At 46.5% G+C, this 18902-nt stretch overlaps 1 protein-coding gene across 1 annotated transcript; it reads left to right on the top strand.

Moving 5' to 3' along the window:
- Positions 1 to 2491: 2491 nt before the first annotated feature.
- LOC120691976 (protein FAF-like, chloroplastic) lies at positions 2492 to 4537 on the top strand. Its single transcript, XM_039975185.1, has 2 exons — positions 2492 to 2676; positions 2767 to 4537. Exons 1-2 carry the CDS (start codon positions 2498 to 2500, stop codon positions 4109 to 4111), a joined length of 1524 nt encoding a protein of 507 aa, XP_039831119.1. The 5' UTR covers positions 2492 to 2497; the 3' UTR covers positions 4112 to 4537.
- The last annotated feature ends 14365 nt before the right edge of the window (positions 4538 to 18902 follow it).

The raw sequence follows: 18902 nt of genomic DNA, 5'->3' as shown, positions 1-18902 counted from the left end.
TGAATGTTTTAGCCACAAAATCCGATTAATCATGACTGAAGCTATTATGTGGATGAGGTAAAACATTAGTGTCATTGAATAAAACATTAGTATATAACAAACAAACGTCTTCTCCTGAAAATTCACTAGAAGTCATGTACGTATGGTAAAAAAGGTACGATGGTCTAGCTACATAAGTTTAGTGGGTAGATTTGTATATATCCTGAATTCGGTAACCTATACAAACTACTGATAATTTAGTACTATAATCTAAGGCCATGTTTAGTCCGTGTTTTTTTTTTGGATTTTGGTACTGTAGCACTTTTGTTGTTATTTGATAATTAATATCCAATCATGGACTAATTAGATTTAAAATATCCGTCTCGTTATTTACAGTTAAACTATATAATTAGTTATTTTTTCAACTGTATTTAATGCTCCATGTATGTGTCCGAAGATTCGATGCGATGGTACTGTAGAAAAATTTATGGGAACTAAACATGACCTAAATATAACGACATGCTTGAACTGTAACATATGTATAACATATTTTTATAACTACTACTCTGTTAACAACGTCGATTACTCATAGATATACATGGGCATAATAACAACTAGGGAGTTGAATAAAATAGATCATTTATTATGGAGCCACACAATCATGCAGATACATATTTTTTTAGTACTTGTACTATAACATTTTTTCCCTTTCCACTAAACTTACACTGTCATCGCAGATAAAGAACCAACTGATTTTAAGATGTGCTAGCACTAACATTATAAAAAGGGATAAGTCTATTTTACAACCTCGAACTAGTCAAGAAGTCTGTTTTTCAACCTCCAACTACGAAACCGGGTAACATAGGCCCTCGAACTGGCAAAACCGTCCGAATCACCCCCCGATCACTGTGGCAAGATGTTTTGAAGTCGGTTTTGCTACAGTAACATTTCCGAATTTCTGGAATTTCACACCTCTCGGTTAAATAATAAAGAAAGCATAGTTAATATTGTCTAAAAATCATGATATTTTTTGGGAGGTAGATAAAAAGACAAGGAATTTATTTTGGCTAGATGTGCTACATTAAACATAATGAAATTTGAATTATAAAATCTTAAAAATGGGTAGAATTCAAAATTCCTTGAATTTTTGGGTTAGCTAAACCTTTGATAAAAATGAAATAAAAATATGATAATTCATAATTTTTTATTTAGTTTAATAAGGTATTTTTTATTGGCCCAAGTTTTTAAGAAAGTTTTTGAATTCCTTCGCAATGCTCAAATTTGAATCAAATTTGATTCCTCAAATTTTAATTTATAAATATTCTATAGAACTTGGGCCAATAAAAAGTACCTAACTAAACTAAATAAAAAATTATGAATTATCATATTTTTAATGCATTTTTATCATAGGTTTAGCTGACCTAAAAATTCAAGGAATTTTGAATTCTACCTATTTTTAAAATTTTATAATTCAAATTCCTTTATGTCTATTGTAGCACATCTAGCCAAAATAGATTCCTTGTCTTTTTATCTACCTCCCAAAAAAATATCATGATTTTTAGATAATATTAACTATGCTTTCTTTATTATTTAATTGAGAGGTGTGAAATTCCAGAAATTCGGAAATGTTACTGTAGCAAAACCGCCCTCAAAACAGCTTGCTACAGTGATTGAGGGGGTGATTCGGACGGTTTTGCCAGTTCGAGGGCCTATGTTACCCGGTTTCGTAGTGGGAGGTTAAAAAACGGACTTCTTGACTAGTTCGAGGTTGTAAAATAGACTTATCCCTTATAAAAAAGAGAATTCTAAAACGCATCAAAGAGTTGGCTCAAATCCTAAATCATAAGCATCTAAGTGTAACATCCATATAGTTTTAGCCTAAACGTACATGTTGGTGAACCCGCAGCGAACAAAGCTAAGGGGCCATTTGGGAGAACTCCATGGGAGGCTAGATCGGAGCTGGACCAGATGGAGCCATGTTTTCTGGCTCGATCGGCTCTGCCTATCTATCCACAAAAGGGTTTGGTCTCTCTCAAAACCACCCTCAGAAGCTGCTAACGGACCAGCCCATTTGATGCAGCTCCTGCGAGAGTTGCCGGTGGAGCCGGAGCTAGAGTCGCACCAAACAGGCCCTAAGCATCACTTGCTGTTACCAATAACGCGTGCGCTTCTGTTCTTGTTACCAAGCTCCAGTCACGACAAGCAATGCAGCACCCATGATCTAACCATTTTGTCCATATGAATAATAGCCTCAACATAAACCATATATCCACAATAACCTCAGCAACATTGTTTTATGCATCCCACCTAGACCATGACAACATACCCTGGCAAGAAATGCGAAAGCATAACTTGCAAAAAGGCAGAGGAAAAAAACAGAGCATGGTGGAGGCAAGTAGTGGAGGAGCATGGGCCCCTCGCCCTTTGGCCCTGGACGGCCAATGCCCCCTCTTCCTCTCTCCCCTCGCCCCAGCCCCGCGCCTACAAATAGCCCCCGAGCCAAGCAACCACACCATACATGCTTGCAAACAAAGCTTGTGCTGTGTGCCTGTGCAAGAAGAGCAGCGCAGGGATCCAGCTCGAGTCAGGACTACAAGCCAAGATCACTACTCCCAACTACTTCCAAGACCACCCCCCCCCCCCCCCCCCCCCAGTGCTTCCAAATCCCAGGCTCCCCTTGCGGCGTGCATCTCTGAGGTAGTTGTTGGCTACTCTTACTCTTGACTCTTCGCAACAGTCGCCAGTCATCTGTTCCTCACGTCTCTTTACGATCGTGCTTCTTCACAGGGAGCAAGCGAGACTGCCACTTCACATCTTCCTCCAGGCGGCGAAGATGTCGGTGGCGGTGTGCCGTGGCCCGGCTGTGCCGACGTTCGAGGCGCCCAGCTGGCTGCTCCCTGTTGAGCCGTACAAGCAGCCGGAGCCCGTCGTCGACGACCGGCCTAAGCAGGCGGACATATGGAACGCCATCCAGGCTGACGTCAACAAGGCGGCCGCCGGCGCCAAGAAGGCATCCAAGCCGTACGTGCACCCGCTCGTGCGCCGGTCGTCGAGAATGATGAGCCAGAAGAGCCTCGAGGTCTGCACCGAGAGCCTCGGCAACGAGACCGGCTCCGGCGACTTCACGTCGTCCCTGGACCTGGCCTGCCTGTTCGACTCGGCGCTGCCGGTGGCGGCTGCCCCGGTGGAGTCCTTCTGGCAGCACGACGCCGCCGCCCGCGACTGCGAGGAGGAGCAGTGGGAAGGGAAGGACCTCGCGGCGGTGAACTACCACTGCTCGGCCGGGACGCGGTCGTCGCGCCGCGCGTTCCCGCCGCCGCTGCCCTCCATGTCGCGCCGCGACGGCCCGTGCCTGCAGATGCGCCCACGTCGCGAGGACGGGCGCCTCGTGGTCGAGGCCGTGGCGGTGAGGCCGCGCGGGTACCTCCACGCGAGGCGCCAGGGCGGCCGCCTCCGCCTCTCCTTGGTCGAGTGCTGTGCTCGCGACCAGAGCGAGCAGGTCAAGGTCACCGCGGTGGCAGCAGAGGCGCCGTACTTCCCGGCCGTGGAGCCCAGGAACGTGCAGGAGGCAGAGTCGGAGGTGGAAATGGAAGAGGAAGACGAGGTTGACGAGGAGGAGGTGGAGGTGGTGGACAGGGGCACCGTCGTGGAGGTCAAGGTGAGCTCGCAGCCGCAAACGCCCGCCGCCGCCAAGGTGCACCGCTCGACGCTCGTGATCAACAAGTTCGTCGGCAGCACGCCGCTGTCCGTGGACCACCAACCCCGGTGCCACGCCGACACGACAGCAGAGCCCGAGGCGGAAGCCAGCGACGACGAGGCGGAGGCGGTGGCGCAGTCGTCACCACGCCCGAGCCTTCGCCGGGTGCCGTCGTCCACGACGACGCTGGCGGCCGCGGTCGCCGTGGCCTCGACTGGGACCGACGTCGTCCCGCCGGCTCCGGAGGACGACGACGACAATTGCGGCGGCGTGCACCTCTCCGCCTCCGCCGCCGCCGCCGAGCCCAAGCAGCTCCTGCTGTTCACGTCGCGGCGTGGGGACAAGCAGGACCTGCTGCAGAGCGTGCGGCGGTGCCGGCAGCTGCGGCAGAAGCCGCTCTTCATCCTGGAGCCCTACTGCATTGCCACCTCCTGAACAACAAAGCCGCCGTCGGCCGCATTCACAGCCACGCGACACACCGCTGCGATCGCGACGACAGCCCGGTCTTGTCGCCATTGCTAGCCCTAAATTAATCACTAGCAAATCAAGCACGGTCCTGATTAGCCCCCATTATAATAACCTCGTCAATCCGTCGCCGTCACAGTGGCCACTGCATGCTGGGCATTATGATTATTATTATTTTTGCGACACATCCTTCCCATGTGTTGCTTGGTGTTCTTTTTTGGGACTGCTCGTGCTGCATCGACCGGTCGCCCTTTGGTCCCTTTGCTTGCAGTGGCCTCTCGTGCGTGCTGTAATTGTTGTTGCTCTAGTAGTAGTAGCTTTGCTGCCTCCTTGTACTATTTGCGGTGTGATTTAAGTAATTTGCCAATGGATTAACAGATTCGCTGTATAAGCACACGCTTCTTAATGTCCCTATGGATTAGTAGATCCAGTGCTTTACTTGGATGAGGCCTTGGTGATTGGACGGATTAACAGAGCTTGTCGTTTTCAGAGGCATGGCGCCTTCGATTTTTTTTTCCTTTTCTTTTTAAAACCGTTTTCCTGCATGACGCCTACTACTAGCGCGGTATGTTGGATCCTGGAGAAGATTTCTGGAGAAGCCGTATGTGCGTACCGAACAATTGTCGCAATGGGAAAAAGGATAAGATAAAAAAAAGGATACGTGAACTAGTATGGCGTGTCTTGCTGCTTTGGGTAACCCTAGATCGATCACTGAGAGTGGATAGACAGATATATCATATATGTGACGTTTCGGTGCTATTCATACCAAAGATCCCTCGTGCTTTCTTTCGGAACATATAATGCTACATTACAGCTGGATTCTTCTTCTTTTTTTTTTTGGTTCTATGGCAATATCGCTTTATTGTGACAATTGGTTTGTTATAGTTTAGAAGTAGGTCGTAACAAGAAAAAATGTTATCGATATGAGGGCAACTGCAGCAACATATGAAGGCACGGACACCCAATTTTTTTAATTTCATATTATTTTTACAGAACGATTTGGATCTTATCTTTTGTGACAAATTATATCTATGGATAAACTATGGAAATGCCAACATTAAAGCTCCTTTTAGAGTTGCACCCTTTTGTTTCCAATGCATTCCCATTTCATAATAAGATTGTATGCATATACATACAATTAGTAGCAATACTCTTGTTTCCAATGCATAGGCGCGACAATTGGGAGAGGAGGGCGGCGGTAGCGGTGCGGGGGCGCCTTTGGCGCGGGGCAGGAGCGGTGGCATGCAGCGCAAAGGGCAGCGGCATGGAGGAGCGGTAGCCGCCGGCGCGGGGCGTCTCATTCTTTTGTTTTTTAACAAGCAACATCGCTGATTCTAAATTTGGCGGTGATGCGCCATTCCATCACCGTCGATCCTAATCCAACGGGTGGCTAAACCGGTGCTGATGTTGTTTTCGACCTGGCGGTGACGAAGTTGTGTACTAGCGAGTTCGTAGGCTTATCATCTTAATGTAGACCCCTAACCTGTTCAAACTCTACGGTCCTTGTGGATCGGATCGGGTGTGGCCACGCCAGTACACATGACGTGTTCTCTGTTATGTTCCTGGTTGGGCTACCTACCTTTGCCGGCGATGGAATACCAACTCTCGGATTAAACAACCAGCAGATACTGTAGCATATATCATCAGGCAGTCAGTCCACAGTAGGCAGCACTGCACTACTAGTGTCATGGAAAAGCTCCTCAGTGTCCGTTCCTTGCGCGTGTTGGGAGGCACAAAAAAGAAAGGTGGGGAAGGAATCCTCTCGACCAACGGAGATGGAGCTCACGCACTGAATTATTCGAGAGGGGGGTGGCCAACAAGGAACCAGCTCCATCCCCCGCGGTGGTTCAGATGACCGAGGATCTCGTCTCCACGTCACGTGTCCTGCGAGCCCCGGCTCGCTGTCACGGCAACTTGCAGGGCCGGTCCAGCAACTGGGCTGCGGTTGCAGGGCCTGGGAACCGGCTGGCCGCCGCCGCCCGCTGGCCGCTGTCAGGGGTCAGTCAATCATACGCCGCGGGCTGGATGCTCTGCACCGGAACGCAAAACACAACCGGCATGGATAGCCTGCACGGAGGGCGAGACCACCAGGACCCGGAGAACGACCAGTATGTGCTGAACCACACGTCCAGGCACACATCAGCATTCAGGCCTGGTCGGCAACCAGGAGCTGGTTGTGTCGCGCGCTGAACCACACGTACAGGCACACATCAGCCGCTTGCAACTACTGACTCGCGGACTCGTCTCCAAGGAGTTGCGCCCTCTCTCTGAGCGCTGACCAATTAAGCGGCTGTCACTGCCATTGCAATTGCAAGTAAACTGAAACTAGGGGGTGCCCGTTACGTTCTCACACCGAAACAGCAAAGGCTCCTCTGGTCTGGTGGTATCTCTGCCTTCAGCCGTCCTTCCCATCACGTCTGCCGATCTGCTTCTTCGTCTGCAAGGCACGCATGATCTGAACGAAAAGGGCAGCAGGAACCAAATCGTTCCTGAAGAACCACACGATCCGGCGTTATTCCTCTTCTCCTCCAAGGTTCAGTCTCCGTCGGCCGGCACACGGGAAAAGCGGTGGCAAAAGAGAGGTCCCGAGCAGATGGTCCACCGGAGATTTTGCGTAGGCCGCTACTGTTGTAGCGGGAACCGATGCTCATCCAGCTGACAAGATTTTGTCCCCGGCGGACGTACGTACTACACTTGTCGCAATGGCCTTGTGCCACAACACATTCTCTGTGTTTTTTTTTTCTGTAAGTGAATGAACCTGCTGCAGCTAAGCTTAAATGTAGTACCGTCCGAACAAAGTTTTAAGATCGAAACTGTTTTGGGACGGGAATTACAAATGCCGAGATGGAATGTGTGGTAGGAGAATCCAGTTGTTGGATGTTACTTCCTCCCTCGTCCCAAATTATTAGTCGTTTTGACTTTTTCAGATATATAGATTTTGTTATGCATCTAGAGACGATATATCTATATGTATAGCAAAATCTATGCATCTAAAAAAGCTAAAATGACTAATAATAATTTGGAACGGAGAGAGTAGTTATTTGTTATTGCCGGCCGCCCACTTATGACCCTAATTGAGCTGATGGTCCAAAGACAAGTAGGTAGCCATCATCAAGTGCTGATCAACGTATTAGCTAGGCTGAATTCCTCGGCTCAGTGCTCAAATAATTTAGCCACCCTCTCTCCCCAAAAGTACTTGTACGAACCCTCTCATGACCCATGAGGTCAAACTTTATTCCCCCATGTATGACACTATACATGATCTGTGGCATTCAGTGGAGGTGTTTGGTTCTTTCACCTATGCCTGTAGACACATTAGTCTGTCTGTCTATGGATAAGTTGCTAGATTTTTTTATCCCGACCAAGGGACTCCACTATGTCCCCCCTGTTTCTTTTTCATATGGGGGGTCAGCATTGCGGCTAAGAAAAAAAAAGCGCAGCGGCAGCAGCAGCAGAGAAATACCAAAGTCAACATGGAAAAGTTTCATCCCAAAGTCAACTGAGTAAACAAGTGACGACCGAAAGGGATGCGTGCATGGCCAATGGGCACAATTGCGTACGAATTAAGGGACGCCTCTTATCGGCTCACTTAGGCAAGAGAATTTTCGCCCAAATATAATTAATGCAGTGTAAAAACCAGCTGGTTCCATGATGCGCTGTTGTCATGTTGACCTACCCATATTAGAAAGTGCCCGTGTATTATACGCGCGAATGACGTATGGTACTTGGAGGGTACCAAGTCGATCGATCCCATTGGTATGCACGTATTAATTAACAAGAGTTTATATTTAAAAAGTCATGGAAAGGGTTAGCCCCACTATAGCATAGTTGTTGTTATAACAAGAGCTAAAGCTACACAGATATAGTTTATGGAAAATGAGAGCGTGCGTGGTGCATCACGACGTGGAAAAGAAAGAACCTAATACTTTCCCTGTCCTTGGCAAAAGTCACTTTAGTTTTACCATTAGTATAGCAAACTGCATCTTACAACCTCAAGTCGAAAAACTAATACCGACCGGAATATGAAAAAGTTCGCCTATACAACCTAACAATGGCAATGCACGGCTACTCTCTTCTGCCTTGGCCGCAAAAATAAAATTCCCACCTGAGAAATGAGGAAATAAAGCCCAGTTAGAATGTTCAGAAAAGAAACCAGCATGTTGGAGGAATTTTCATGTCAACAGGAAAATAATTGCTCAAAAAACTGGAAAATAAAATATCATGCAATTGGCTAAAAAAGGTCATGTGTGCATACGTACAAATGCAACATATTTGTAGGGACGGAGGCGAGCTGCCACTTTTAAAACTTTATAATTCACGACAACTGCTTCGTACGTTCTATGAGTATTGGAGGGTACAGTGGCCATTTCAAGACAGGGCACCTAAGCATGCATGCAGTAGCCATGCGCATCACTCACTCACTCACACACACACACACACACACACACACACACACACACACACACACACACACACACACACACACACACACTGCATCTTTGGCTGCAGGCGGATGTTCGATGGGCACACTCGGGGGCTTCCATTCGAATTCATCCGGATCGGAGATGCGACCTTATCTCCATCCACCGCAGCAAACATTCTCCCTTTCACCTTTCCCCGGCTTTCACCCTTTCAGCGGGACATAAAACTATTGCGCCCGCACGGCATCGCATGGCTCACGTTCAGCGCCGGCCGGCCGGCGCGAGCAGCAGACGCACAGTCACTGGCCAGTCTTTCCCCGGCTTTCACCCTTTCAGCGGGACATAAAACTATTGCGCCCGCACGGCATCGCATGGCTCACGTTCAGCGCCGGCCGGCCGGCGCGAGCAGCAGACGCACAGTCACTGGCCAGTGGCCAGCACCTCGCATCGCCGCCAAATTCCCTTGCCGCCTATGCATAAAGAAAGCGGCGGTTCCTCCTTCCACTTACAACGCAAGCCCTGCATGCGGAATGGACGCCGCGGTTCGGCCGTTGCGAAAGTAAGACGCGAGAGCGACAGCTGGTGGCGCCATGGATTCTTGGTATCCCGTAAAGGCCTCTCTCTCTCTCTCTCTCTCTCTCTCTCTCTCTCTCTCTCTCTCTCTCTCTCTCTCTCTCTCTCTCTCGTCCCTCTCTCGTGAGCAGTGACCTGTGCTCGATCAGAGGGCCATTAAAAAAAAAACGCCATAGCTCTATCCCAAATGCGCGCTGATTTTGCAGGAGTGAATCCCCTATGAATCTGTCGGTGAACGGTGGCCTCGTTCGGTCCAATCTGTCATGGAATTTGTCTGGCGCCCGTGATGTAGACCGCCGTGAAGAAGACAGTAGCAGCCTTGGCGCGACACACCGCTTTCTCGTCAGAAATTCAGAATGTGTTCTCTTTTCTTGGCATCTCATTTGCAGCCTTTAACCTCGAGACGCCACACACATGGGAATCATCGATTGGGCATCGTAGTGTTTGCTATAGCAAGGATCATCGCCGCGAAAGAACAATCTGCTCTGTGGCCAGAAACCCGGGAGCAGAGCAGAGCAGATCACCACCACGCGCCTTTTATTCCCCGGCGGCGCGGCCACGACGGCCGAGCAGATAGGATCGCCTGGGTTTCGTGGTGGCGAAGGAGCGCGAGTGAAAAGGCTATGTTGAGACTATCCCAACTTATTTGAGACAAAAAGGCTATGTTGTTGTAGTTGATAATAATGATGATTGTCTGTATTTAAAATGATACATGTAGATTTGTATTAAAATGCATTTTATAATATTATACTTTTATGCATTTATTAGAACAAAAATTAGTTATCAAAATTTTATTTTAGGAACAATGTCTATGCTCAAACAATAATTATTTGTAACTGTTTCCATTTGCAGTTTAGTTTACACTTCGAACAACAGTTAGCCAAAGTACCAAACAACAATAACTGAGAATAGTACTACCAAACAAGATAATTATGATGCAATAAAATGCTAAATGGAATCTCAAAAAATTAATCGCAATTTATTTTCCCAAATTCAATGCCAAATGCTTCTCATTTCTATGAGAATTTCATCATCGACGAATGTTGATTAATGTACAGTTACTTCTCACATATCTTCTATGTTCTACTGTTGTTTTTTGTCTCTGTTCCTGTTACTTTCCCATATTATATAGTAATAATTAGTGAATAATTAATGTGTTACTTTTGGCAATAATTTAGGTTTCACGTACCTGAAGTCTCTAAAAATTACAAAAGGGCATCAAGATGCCATCTAATATTATTGGCTGTGATTGTGAAGGAGATTGCGAAATGTTCATGTGATGAGCACAATGGATCTGATCTTCCTTACGTATCATATAAGGATATTGGCATGAAAGTTTGTGGTTAGAATTATAAGTGGCTTGAGAGAATTACTAACTTGAGATTAGCCAACAGTCAATCAAGGGCAACCATAATCTCAAGCTAGCAAATAAAAGATTCAAAATTTCTCAAAAAACACACTTTAATATCTAGATAAACATAATTTTCATAAAAGCTCAATCTAGAATCACTTAAATATGTGCATGATGTCAAACTAAGTTATGAGAATCCAAGATGTTTAATTCACTCCTCAACGCACAAAATCTTTACTCATCAAGTGGTTTGGTGAAGATATCGTCTAGTTGTTTATCAGTGCTCACATGGCTTAAAGCGATATCTCCTTTGGCTTTGTGGTCTTACAAGAAATGGTGTCTTATGTCAATGTGTTTAGTTCTTGAGTGGTTTACGGGGTTTTTAGTTAGCTTGATCGCACTCTCGTTATCACACAAGAGCGGGATTACTAAATAAGCAACCAAAGTCGCTCAAGCTGGACCTCATCCAAAGTAGTTGCACACAACAAGCAACTGCAACAACATACTCGGCCTTGGCGGTGGATAGGGCAACAGAGTTTATTTCTTGGAACTCCAAGACACTAAAGACCGTCCAAGGAATTGACAAGTCCCGGAACTGTTATTTTGACCGGCATAATCCGAATCAAAATAGTCAAGTAAATCAAAAGTGGAGCCTTTAGAATACCACAAGCTAATGTTCGGAGTGTAAACCTACCTTAGAATTCTCTTAACAGCCATAAGATGACATTTCTTAGAATTAGCTTGAAACCTTGCACATGTGCACACACTAAGCATAATATCGGGCCTAGATGCATAGAGGTAAAGCAAATATCCAATCATGAAGCGGTACAACTTTTGATCCACGCCATTACCATCTTCATTTACATCGAGATGTCCATTTGTTGGCATTGGTGTCTTGATGGGCTTGGCATTCTCCATGTCAAACTTATTGAGCATGTCTTTAGTGTACTTTGTTTGCCAAATGAATGTGCATTCCTTGAGTTGCTCGATTTGAAATCCAATAAAGAATTCAACTATTCCATCATAGACATCTCGAACCTCTTGGTCATGGTCCTACTAAACTCTTCACACCATTCTTGATTAGTATAATTAAATATAATGTTATTGACATATATTTAGCATGCAAATATATCATGTTCAACTTTACGAGTGAAGAGAGTAGGATCGGCTTTGCCTATCTCTAAGCCTTTTCTTAAAAAAAATCCTTAAGGCATTCATACCATGCTCTTGGGGCTTGCTTGAGCTCATATAGTGTCTTATGGAGCTTGTGATGTGGTTCGGTAGCTTCGGGTCTTTAAACCCCAATGGTTGCTCAACATAGACTAATTTGGAGACCAGTCCATTGAGAAAAGCACTCTTTACATCTACTTGATACAATTTGAAATCATGGTGAGTAGCATAGGCAAGTAATATATGAATTGGCTCAAGTCTAACTACGGGTGCATACATCTCACTGAAATACAAATCTTCATTTTATGTGAAGCTTTGAGCCAACAACCGAGTCTTGTTTCTTGTTACCACGCCATGTTCATCTTATTTATTGCGAAACACCCATTTTGTTCCAATGACATTTTGCTTGAAAACTTATATTAACAACTTATATTGAACGGTCTTGTTTTATATAAGTTGTCAATATAGCATCGTGGATCTTGTTTTATAGATCTAATAATAAGAAATGTATGTAGTGGTGCGGACATAATTGAAAACGGACACTCTATAAGAAAGTAATCACATTAGAATGAAAACAAAGAAAAATACGCATAGACCATGGCAGCCCACCTCTCATATTCTGGGCTGCAGCAGGCTGCGCACGGGTCGCGAGCTCGGCGCGAGCGTGACCCGCGCGAGTTAGTGGTGTTGTTTGGTTTGGTTATTTCAAGGGAATAGTAACATTTTGACCGGTATTACGGTGTCAAACAAAACCAGTTTACAAAACCAACTTCAGAATCATGTGCTAGAAACTCTGAAGATTCTAATAAGGTCTTTGACCGCGTGATTTGAGGATAGTTACTGTAGTTAATCATAGATTAATTACCGTCATTAGATTCGTCGCGAAAAGTTATACCCATCTCTGAAGAGGTTTTGCAAATAGACTTTATTTGGTTCTTCATGCAGATGCTAGAATATCCGTTCTAGGAAATGTATAATAGAACCAAATGGGGCCAGTTTTTACCGCCCCGGAAACGAGGCGAGAGCACATTGGGGCCTAGTGTATCCAGGCCGAATGGGGATACTGTTGGGTTTTGAGAAGGCCACAATTCTTTAGGCCGTGGTCGTTTGGGCCGAGCGCTGCGCATGCGCACAAACACATAGTAGGCCGGCATACATAATCACTTTCCACAAAACACCACACATGCCAACCACACCGGACCGGACACACATCACCATCGCGTTCCATCCGGCAAAGGCGAACGACAGACGATGAGCGGCCCTCAGGATGAGGTCGTCGTCATCCGCGCCGGTGAAGGGCGTCCGACTCGTCAGCACGGACGGGGATGTAAGCCTCAAGGGCCAAACGAGTGTGAGGGAAGAAAATAAATGCAACCGGGCCGAAACCAGACAACACTAGAACATTGCGCGGCGTTGCCGCGCAGAAATATGCCCTCCAGTTCAGGTTTATTTTAAAAAATTGAACTGCAAAAAGTCCGGGGGGATTTTCGTAAAATTGGTAGACTGCGGGAGTTATTTGGTATATTTGGTGTCGACGGAGTACCGGTCGATTACTGAAAAGTTCAAGGGGGTTTTCATAAAATTGATGGACATCAGAATCATTTTAACAAAGTCTAGAGTTTTTTTTACAAAATTCACGGAGTATGGCACGATTACTAAAAGTTCAGGGTTTTTTTTTGTAAAGTAAGGCTCCACGAAGTCCGAGGGGTTTTCCGTTAAATTGATGGACTCCATGTTCATTTTAACAAAGCTCGGGTTTTTTTTTTGCAAAATTTACATCCCTATCTATTCCTGACCATCGGATCGCGATCCGACGGCCGATGTTTTCGGAGCCCACGTGGCCCCTTTCCCTGGCCGCGAGCGCGACCAGGTTTCAGTAAAGAAAGATAACAGATGCAAATTTGGCCCACAACGTTAAACAATACCAAATCACAACCCCACCACGAATCTGCAAACAAAACACAGCCGTGTTTCCAAAAGGTGTGACCCTTTGAGTCCTAAGAAATGGGCTCCACCGCCGGAAGGATGGGTTATGGTGAATGTTGATGCAGCTGTGTTTGCAGAATCAAATCGTATGGGCATTGGTTTGGTGATTAGAGGCCACAGGGCCAATTTCCTGGCTGCATGTAGGCAGGGATTTGATAGGATCACTGAACCAGAAATTACAGAGGCGATTGCTTTCAGGCATGCAGTCTACTTTGTTTCAGCCCTTCCATATGACAAAGTGATAGTTGCTTCTGACAGTCTCAATGTGGTACAGAAAATTAAATCAGCAAACAAGGATCGATCTGAAACTGGTGTACTCGTCGAAGACATCAAGCATGCAGCTAGAGCTTCTATTGCTTTCTCTTTTATACATGTCAGCAGAAATTGTAATGAGGTAGCACATGTTCTAGCTAGATCAGTCGTTCAACTTTCTGAATCGGTTTGGTTTCATGAGGCTCCGGAGTTTATCCGAGCTTCTCTCTGTAACGATCGGTTGATTGATTAGTACATAAACTACCCGTTACTCTCAAAAAAAATCACAGCCGTACAAAACCAAGTGATAACATACATGAAACCAAATCCTCGGGCTCCGCTCAGTTTTGAAGTAAGGGACTGGTGAGCTCCGTAGCCCTAACGCAGAGCTAGGCATGAGAGGGAACGGCGGCGGATGATTTAGATTTCTGATATGAGTGGTGGTGTGGAAAAATACGAAAAGATAAGATTTCATCAAACAAGAGTGATGGCCTTGAGTAGAACTAAGCATTACTACTCATGGGCTATTGGCCTACTGTGTTTCAAGTACTAGAGTACGCTTTTCACGTTTAATTGTTACTACTAAAGCTTCAAACTGTTTTGAGATAAGTTACTTAGTTTTATTCAGCACTACATGTGCGGGTGCATAGGCTTAATTTTGATATTGATCGTGCCACTTTTTTTTCTTTTTTATTAAGAAGAATGGAAGTGAAATCATTTTTTTCCTATATTTGGAAATTTTGATTCCTTGAATGAAGAGAAACAATGCATACAATTTGTTTTCAATTAATTTGTACTCTATTCCTGCTGCATAAGATTTGTGTCGACCTAAGCTATGAGATAGCAGAACATGATACATATTTTTAGAATTATTTTCAATATAATATAATTAATACTTAATTAAATATATTTTCAAATTAAAATCTAATTAGATTTTCCAAAATATTTTAAAAAAAAATTATGCGTGTCATACTTCCGTCTATGCTAGTGAGACAAAATCAACGGAGCGATGATGTACGTAAATCCCCCGTTGTTCCCTTCTTGGGTAAGAAACAGCAGATGCACGCGAAAGGGGCGGTGGGCTCAGGAGCGAAGCGAACGGCCCAATCGGCCCATGCAGCAGGTGGCCCGCGGGGCCGGCTGGGCCATTCATGCCGGATTCCCGGCCGAGCGATCGGGCCGAGCTACCCTTGACTAGCAGAAAAGACGTTTCCCGGCCCAGTTTCCAGCGAGTTTTCACTCGGCTGTGGCAGTTTCGCCAGCACACAACAGCCAGGCTTTTCTCGCTGGCCGAGACCCGCCCGAGAGCTAGCTAGCTTGATGATCTCGGTTCCATGAACCTGCTGCCTGCCAACGCTGCGATGAACAACTGGTGTTACTATACCTTATCATCCCGGCCGTACGTCCAAGGCTGTTTCCAGCTCTCAAGGACAGTGTTGGGGATCGGACTTTTGGGAATGCGGGAGATTAATCCCAGCCTCGAAAATATCTCATAATCTCTGCAGGACCCGATGTTAGGTAACAAGAGCGTCCGAAGGGTGCTCGGTGCCAACCAAGACACCGAAGACCGGGAGGCTCACCTTCGGGAGGCCGAAGGTGACGACTGATCGTTCAGGAGCACGCCAGAAGACCACAACCTGCGGAGCATCGAGGGGATCACCTTTGGGAGGCCGAAGCTGACGGTTGATTGCTCAGGAGCACAAGCCTGAAGGCTAGAACCTGCGAAGGTTTTCGCGACCCGAAGGATATCGAGTGCGGAATGCAACCCGGACGAAGGTCCTCAGAACCTTCGTCAGAAGTAGGCGTGCGTGTGAAACGTGAATACGTGAGAATGTCGAATTTGTGCACCTCTCACCGTGTAATTTTACACTGAAACCATCTGTAAGTGAGCTGTAAAAGAGTTGGAGGAGGGCAATTCGGGGATATCTGGCCGATGGCCAAGGGTATAAATAGTCCCTCTCTCCACAGTGTAAAGGGTTGAATTTTCTGGTTATTACTGTAGAATTAAGTGCATACCTTCATTGCCATTTTCATACTGTTCATGCTTCCTGTTTGGGCATCTAAGAAGCAAAGATCCTAACAGCGGCGCCCACTGTTCCAGTTCGAAAAACAACCTTCAATGGCCCCAGCGAAGAGGAAAGCCCCCGCCGGCACCACTAGCAACTCCACTCAGCCTGGCCCTATCCTCGATGGCTCTCCATCGCAGCACGAAGAATCCAACCCACGAATTGAAGACATCACCACCGAAGCTGTTCTTCATGGAGATCTAGTTGAAGACAGCGAAGACACCGAAGCTCATCAAAACCAATCCGCGGAGCTCACCGAAGCAGCACTCAAGCTCAAGGCCCTTGAAATGAAGAAAAGACACATCGAAGCTCAGCTCGCCACCAAAAAGAGGGCACTGGACCACGCAAACAAGCTAGCCGAGGTCAGGCGCAAACTAGCAGAAATGGAGGCAGAAGTTGAGAATTTGCAGAGGACATACCAAGAAATGCCCGAAGATTCTGCCCAACAAGAAAACCGCGTCATCCACCAGACAACCTTCGATCACAATGAAGACCGAAGGCTACCACCGGTCAACCTCCCATTTGACCCGACCTCGCCACTCTCAGTCGCTCTGCAGCGAAATTTATGGCCGCTCGGCTACAAGCCCACACAACTCCCCAAGTACAATGCTACAACTGATCCAACCCAGTTCCTCATGACCTACGAAGCAACAATTGCTTCAGTCGGAGGTGACGACTCAACCATGGCCAAGTCCTTTGTCATGGCTTGCGAAGGTTCTGTGGCCAACTGGTACTCATACCTTCCCCAACCATCAATCAATAACTGGTACCAGCTGAAAGGTAGGCTCCTCCAGGACTTCCAGGGTTTCAGAAGGCTAAACACCAACACTGTGAAAGACTTCAAGTGCCCACAGCACGACCGCGAGCCTCTCTATGACTATTTCCGGAGGTTCGTTCAGAAGAAGGCTCAAATCCCAAACTTTCCGGAGAAAGATGCGATTGAGAAATGCATCGAAGGTCTCCTGCCTGGCCAGCTTGCTTCTCATCTCACAAGAGAGCCCCCGAAGACACTGGAGGAGTTCTATACAGAAGCAGAAAAATATGCGAAGTCAGATGCCAACCACCGCAGAAGGGTAGGGCAAAAAAGAATTATGCGTCAGGCAGAAAAATACAATCAGCAAACAAGGCAGCAAGAGAAGTAGCCAGCTCAGCAACTCATTTTACCTGTGGAACCTTCACAAGATGATGAGGAACAGTTAACCTTTGATCCCTTCATGATATCACCAGAGTCGGAACCTCAACACACAAATAACAAGCAACCTTCGTCCGGAGCACAGGGCAGAGGTCGCAGCAGAGGAAGAGGCCGAGGTCGCGGACCTTTGCGTGAGCCCAAAAAATTCTTCTGTCACTTCCACGGGTCTGACTCTGATCATAGAACAAACCAGTGCCCGGAGGAGAAGAAGACCTTCGAGAGAATGGAGTTCGAGAAAAAAGTCAAGCTAGTTGGGCATACTACATGACCTCAGACTCCACAAACTCAACCTCAATAAATACAGTACACACAACCTTTATTCGTTCCACCCCCCATTTACCCAAGCATACCGTCCACCCATGTTCAACTATAACTACAACCACAACTGGCAGCCGCAGCCAAACCCTCAAGCACAACCCAATCAACCCACCACCCAAGCTCAGCCGACACAAGAGCAGTTACCACCACCCCCAATCCACCCACCAAAATAAGAAAACCAAACCACAAATAGCCAACCCTCGGTACTACCAACCTTCGAGATGATCATGCCCATCTCCGGAGGTTCCACCCTGGACTTCGAAAACAAGAGACAACTTCAAGCAAGTCCATTGCATCGTCTCCGAAGGTCCAACCAAGAGAACCCAGTAGTCACACTCTCCGATCACCTTCTCCAAAGAAGATGTCAACCTCATCAGCTACCCACACACAGATGCTCATGTCATCGAGGCAAATATTCAGGGCTGGAGGATTGGCAGAATACTAGTTGACACTGGCAGTTCTGCAGATATCATCTTTTCTGACACCTTTGACAAAATGGGCATCGACCGAAGCCTGCTTCAGCCTTCGGAAATCCTTTTAATGGGATTCGGAGGAAAAAAAAGTGAATGCAATCGGCAAACTATCACTCTCTATGTCCATCAGTGACACAGCCAACACAAGAACAGAACATATCACCTTCGATGTGGTAGAGATGCCCTATCCCTATCGACCAATCCTAGGAAGGGGGACCATCGACAAGTTTGAAGCTATTGTTCACCAACTATACTTATGCATGAAGATTCCAGCACCTGCGGGGGTCATCACTGTCCGTGGCGACCAGCAGCTTGCAAGAGACATAGAGCGGGGCTACACCCCAGGCCAGAAAAATGTCCACAACCGTCGGACCGAATCCAAGTCCCATACCTTCAAACAACAGCAGAAAGACAAAGAAAAAATAACCTTCGAAGAAGATTGCGAAGTCAAGAAAATCCCCCTAGACGAGCACCTTCCTGACAAAATTGTAACTATCAATGCAACCCTCGAGCCCGTGGAAGAAAAAGAGCTTCTCGAGTTCCTACGCAAAAATCAAGATGTTTTTGCATGGTCCGCCAGTGACCTTCGGGGTGTCAGCAGAGATATCATTGAGCATCGCTTGGATATCAACCCCAACATCAAGCCGAGGAAGCAGAAACTTCGCAAAATGGTAGATGAAAAAGTTGCGGCAGTCAAAGCCGAAGTCCAGAGACTGTTAGATGCAAATGTTATTCGAGAAGTCAAGTACCCAACATGACTGGCAAACACCGTGCCGGTCAAAAAGAAGAATGGCAAGTGGCGCATGTGCATCGATTTCACTGATCTCAATAAAGCATGTCCGAAGGATGACTTCCCGCTGCCAAGAATCGACAGAGTCGTTGATGATGCGGCAAACAGTCAACTGATGTCTCTGCTGGACTGTTTCTCCGGATACCATCAGATATGGATGAGAAAAGAA

The sequence above is a fragment of the Panicum virgatum genome, chromosome 9N (assembly GCF_016808335.1).
Source record: "Panicum virgatum strain AP13 chromosome 9N, P.virgatum_v5, whole genome shotgun sequence".
Lineage (NCBI taxonomy): Eukaryota > Viridiplantae > Streptophyta > Magnoliopsida > Poales > Poaceae > Panicum > Panicum virgatum.
Note: the sequence above shows the minus strand (reverse complement) of the source record. Positions and strands in the feature narration are given on the sequence as shown.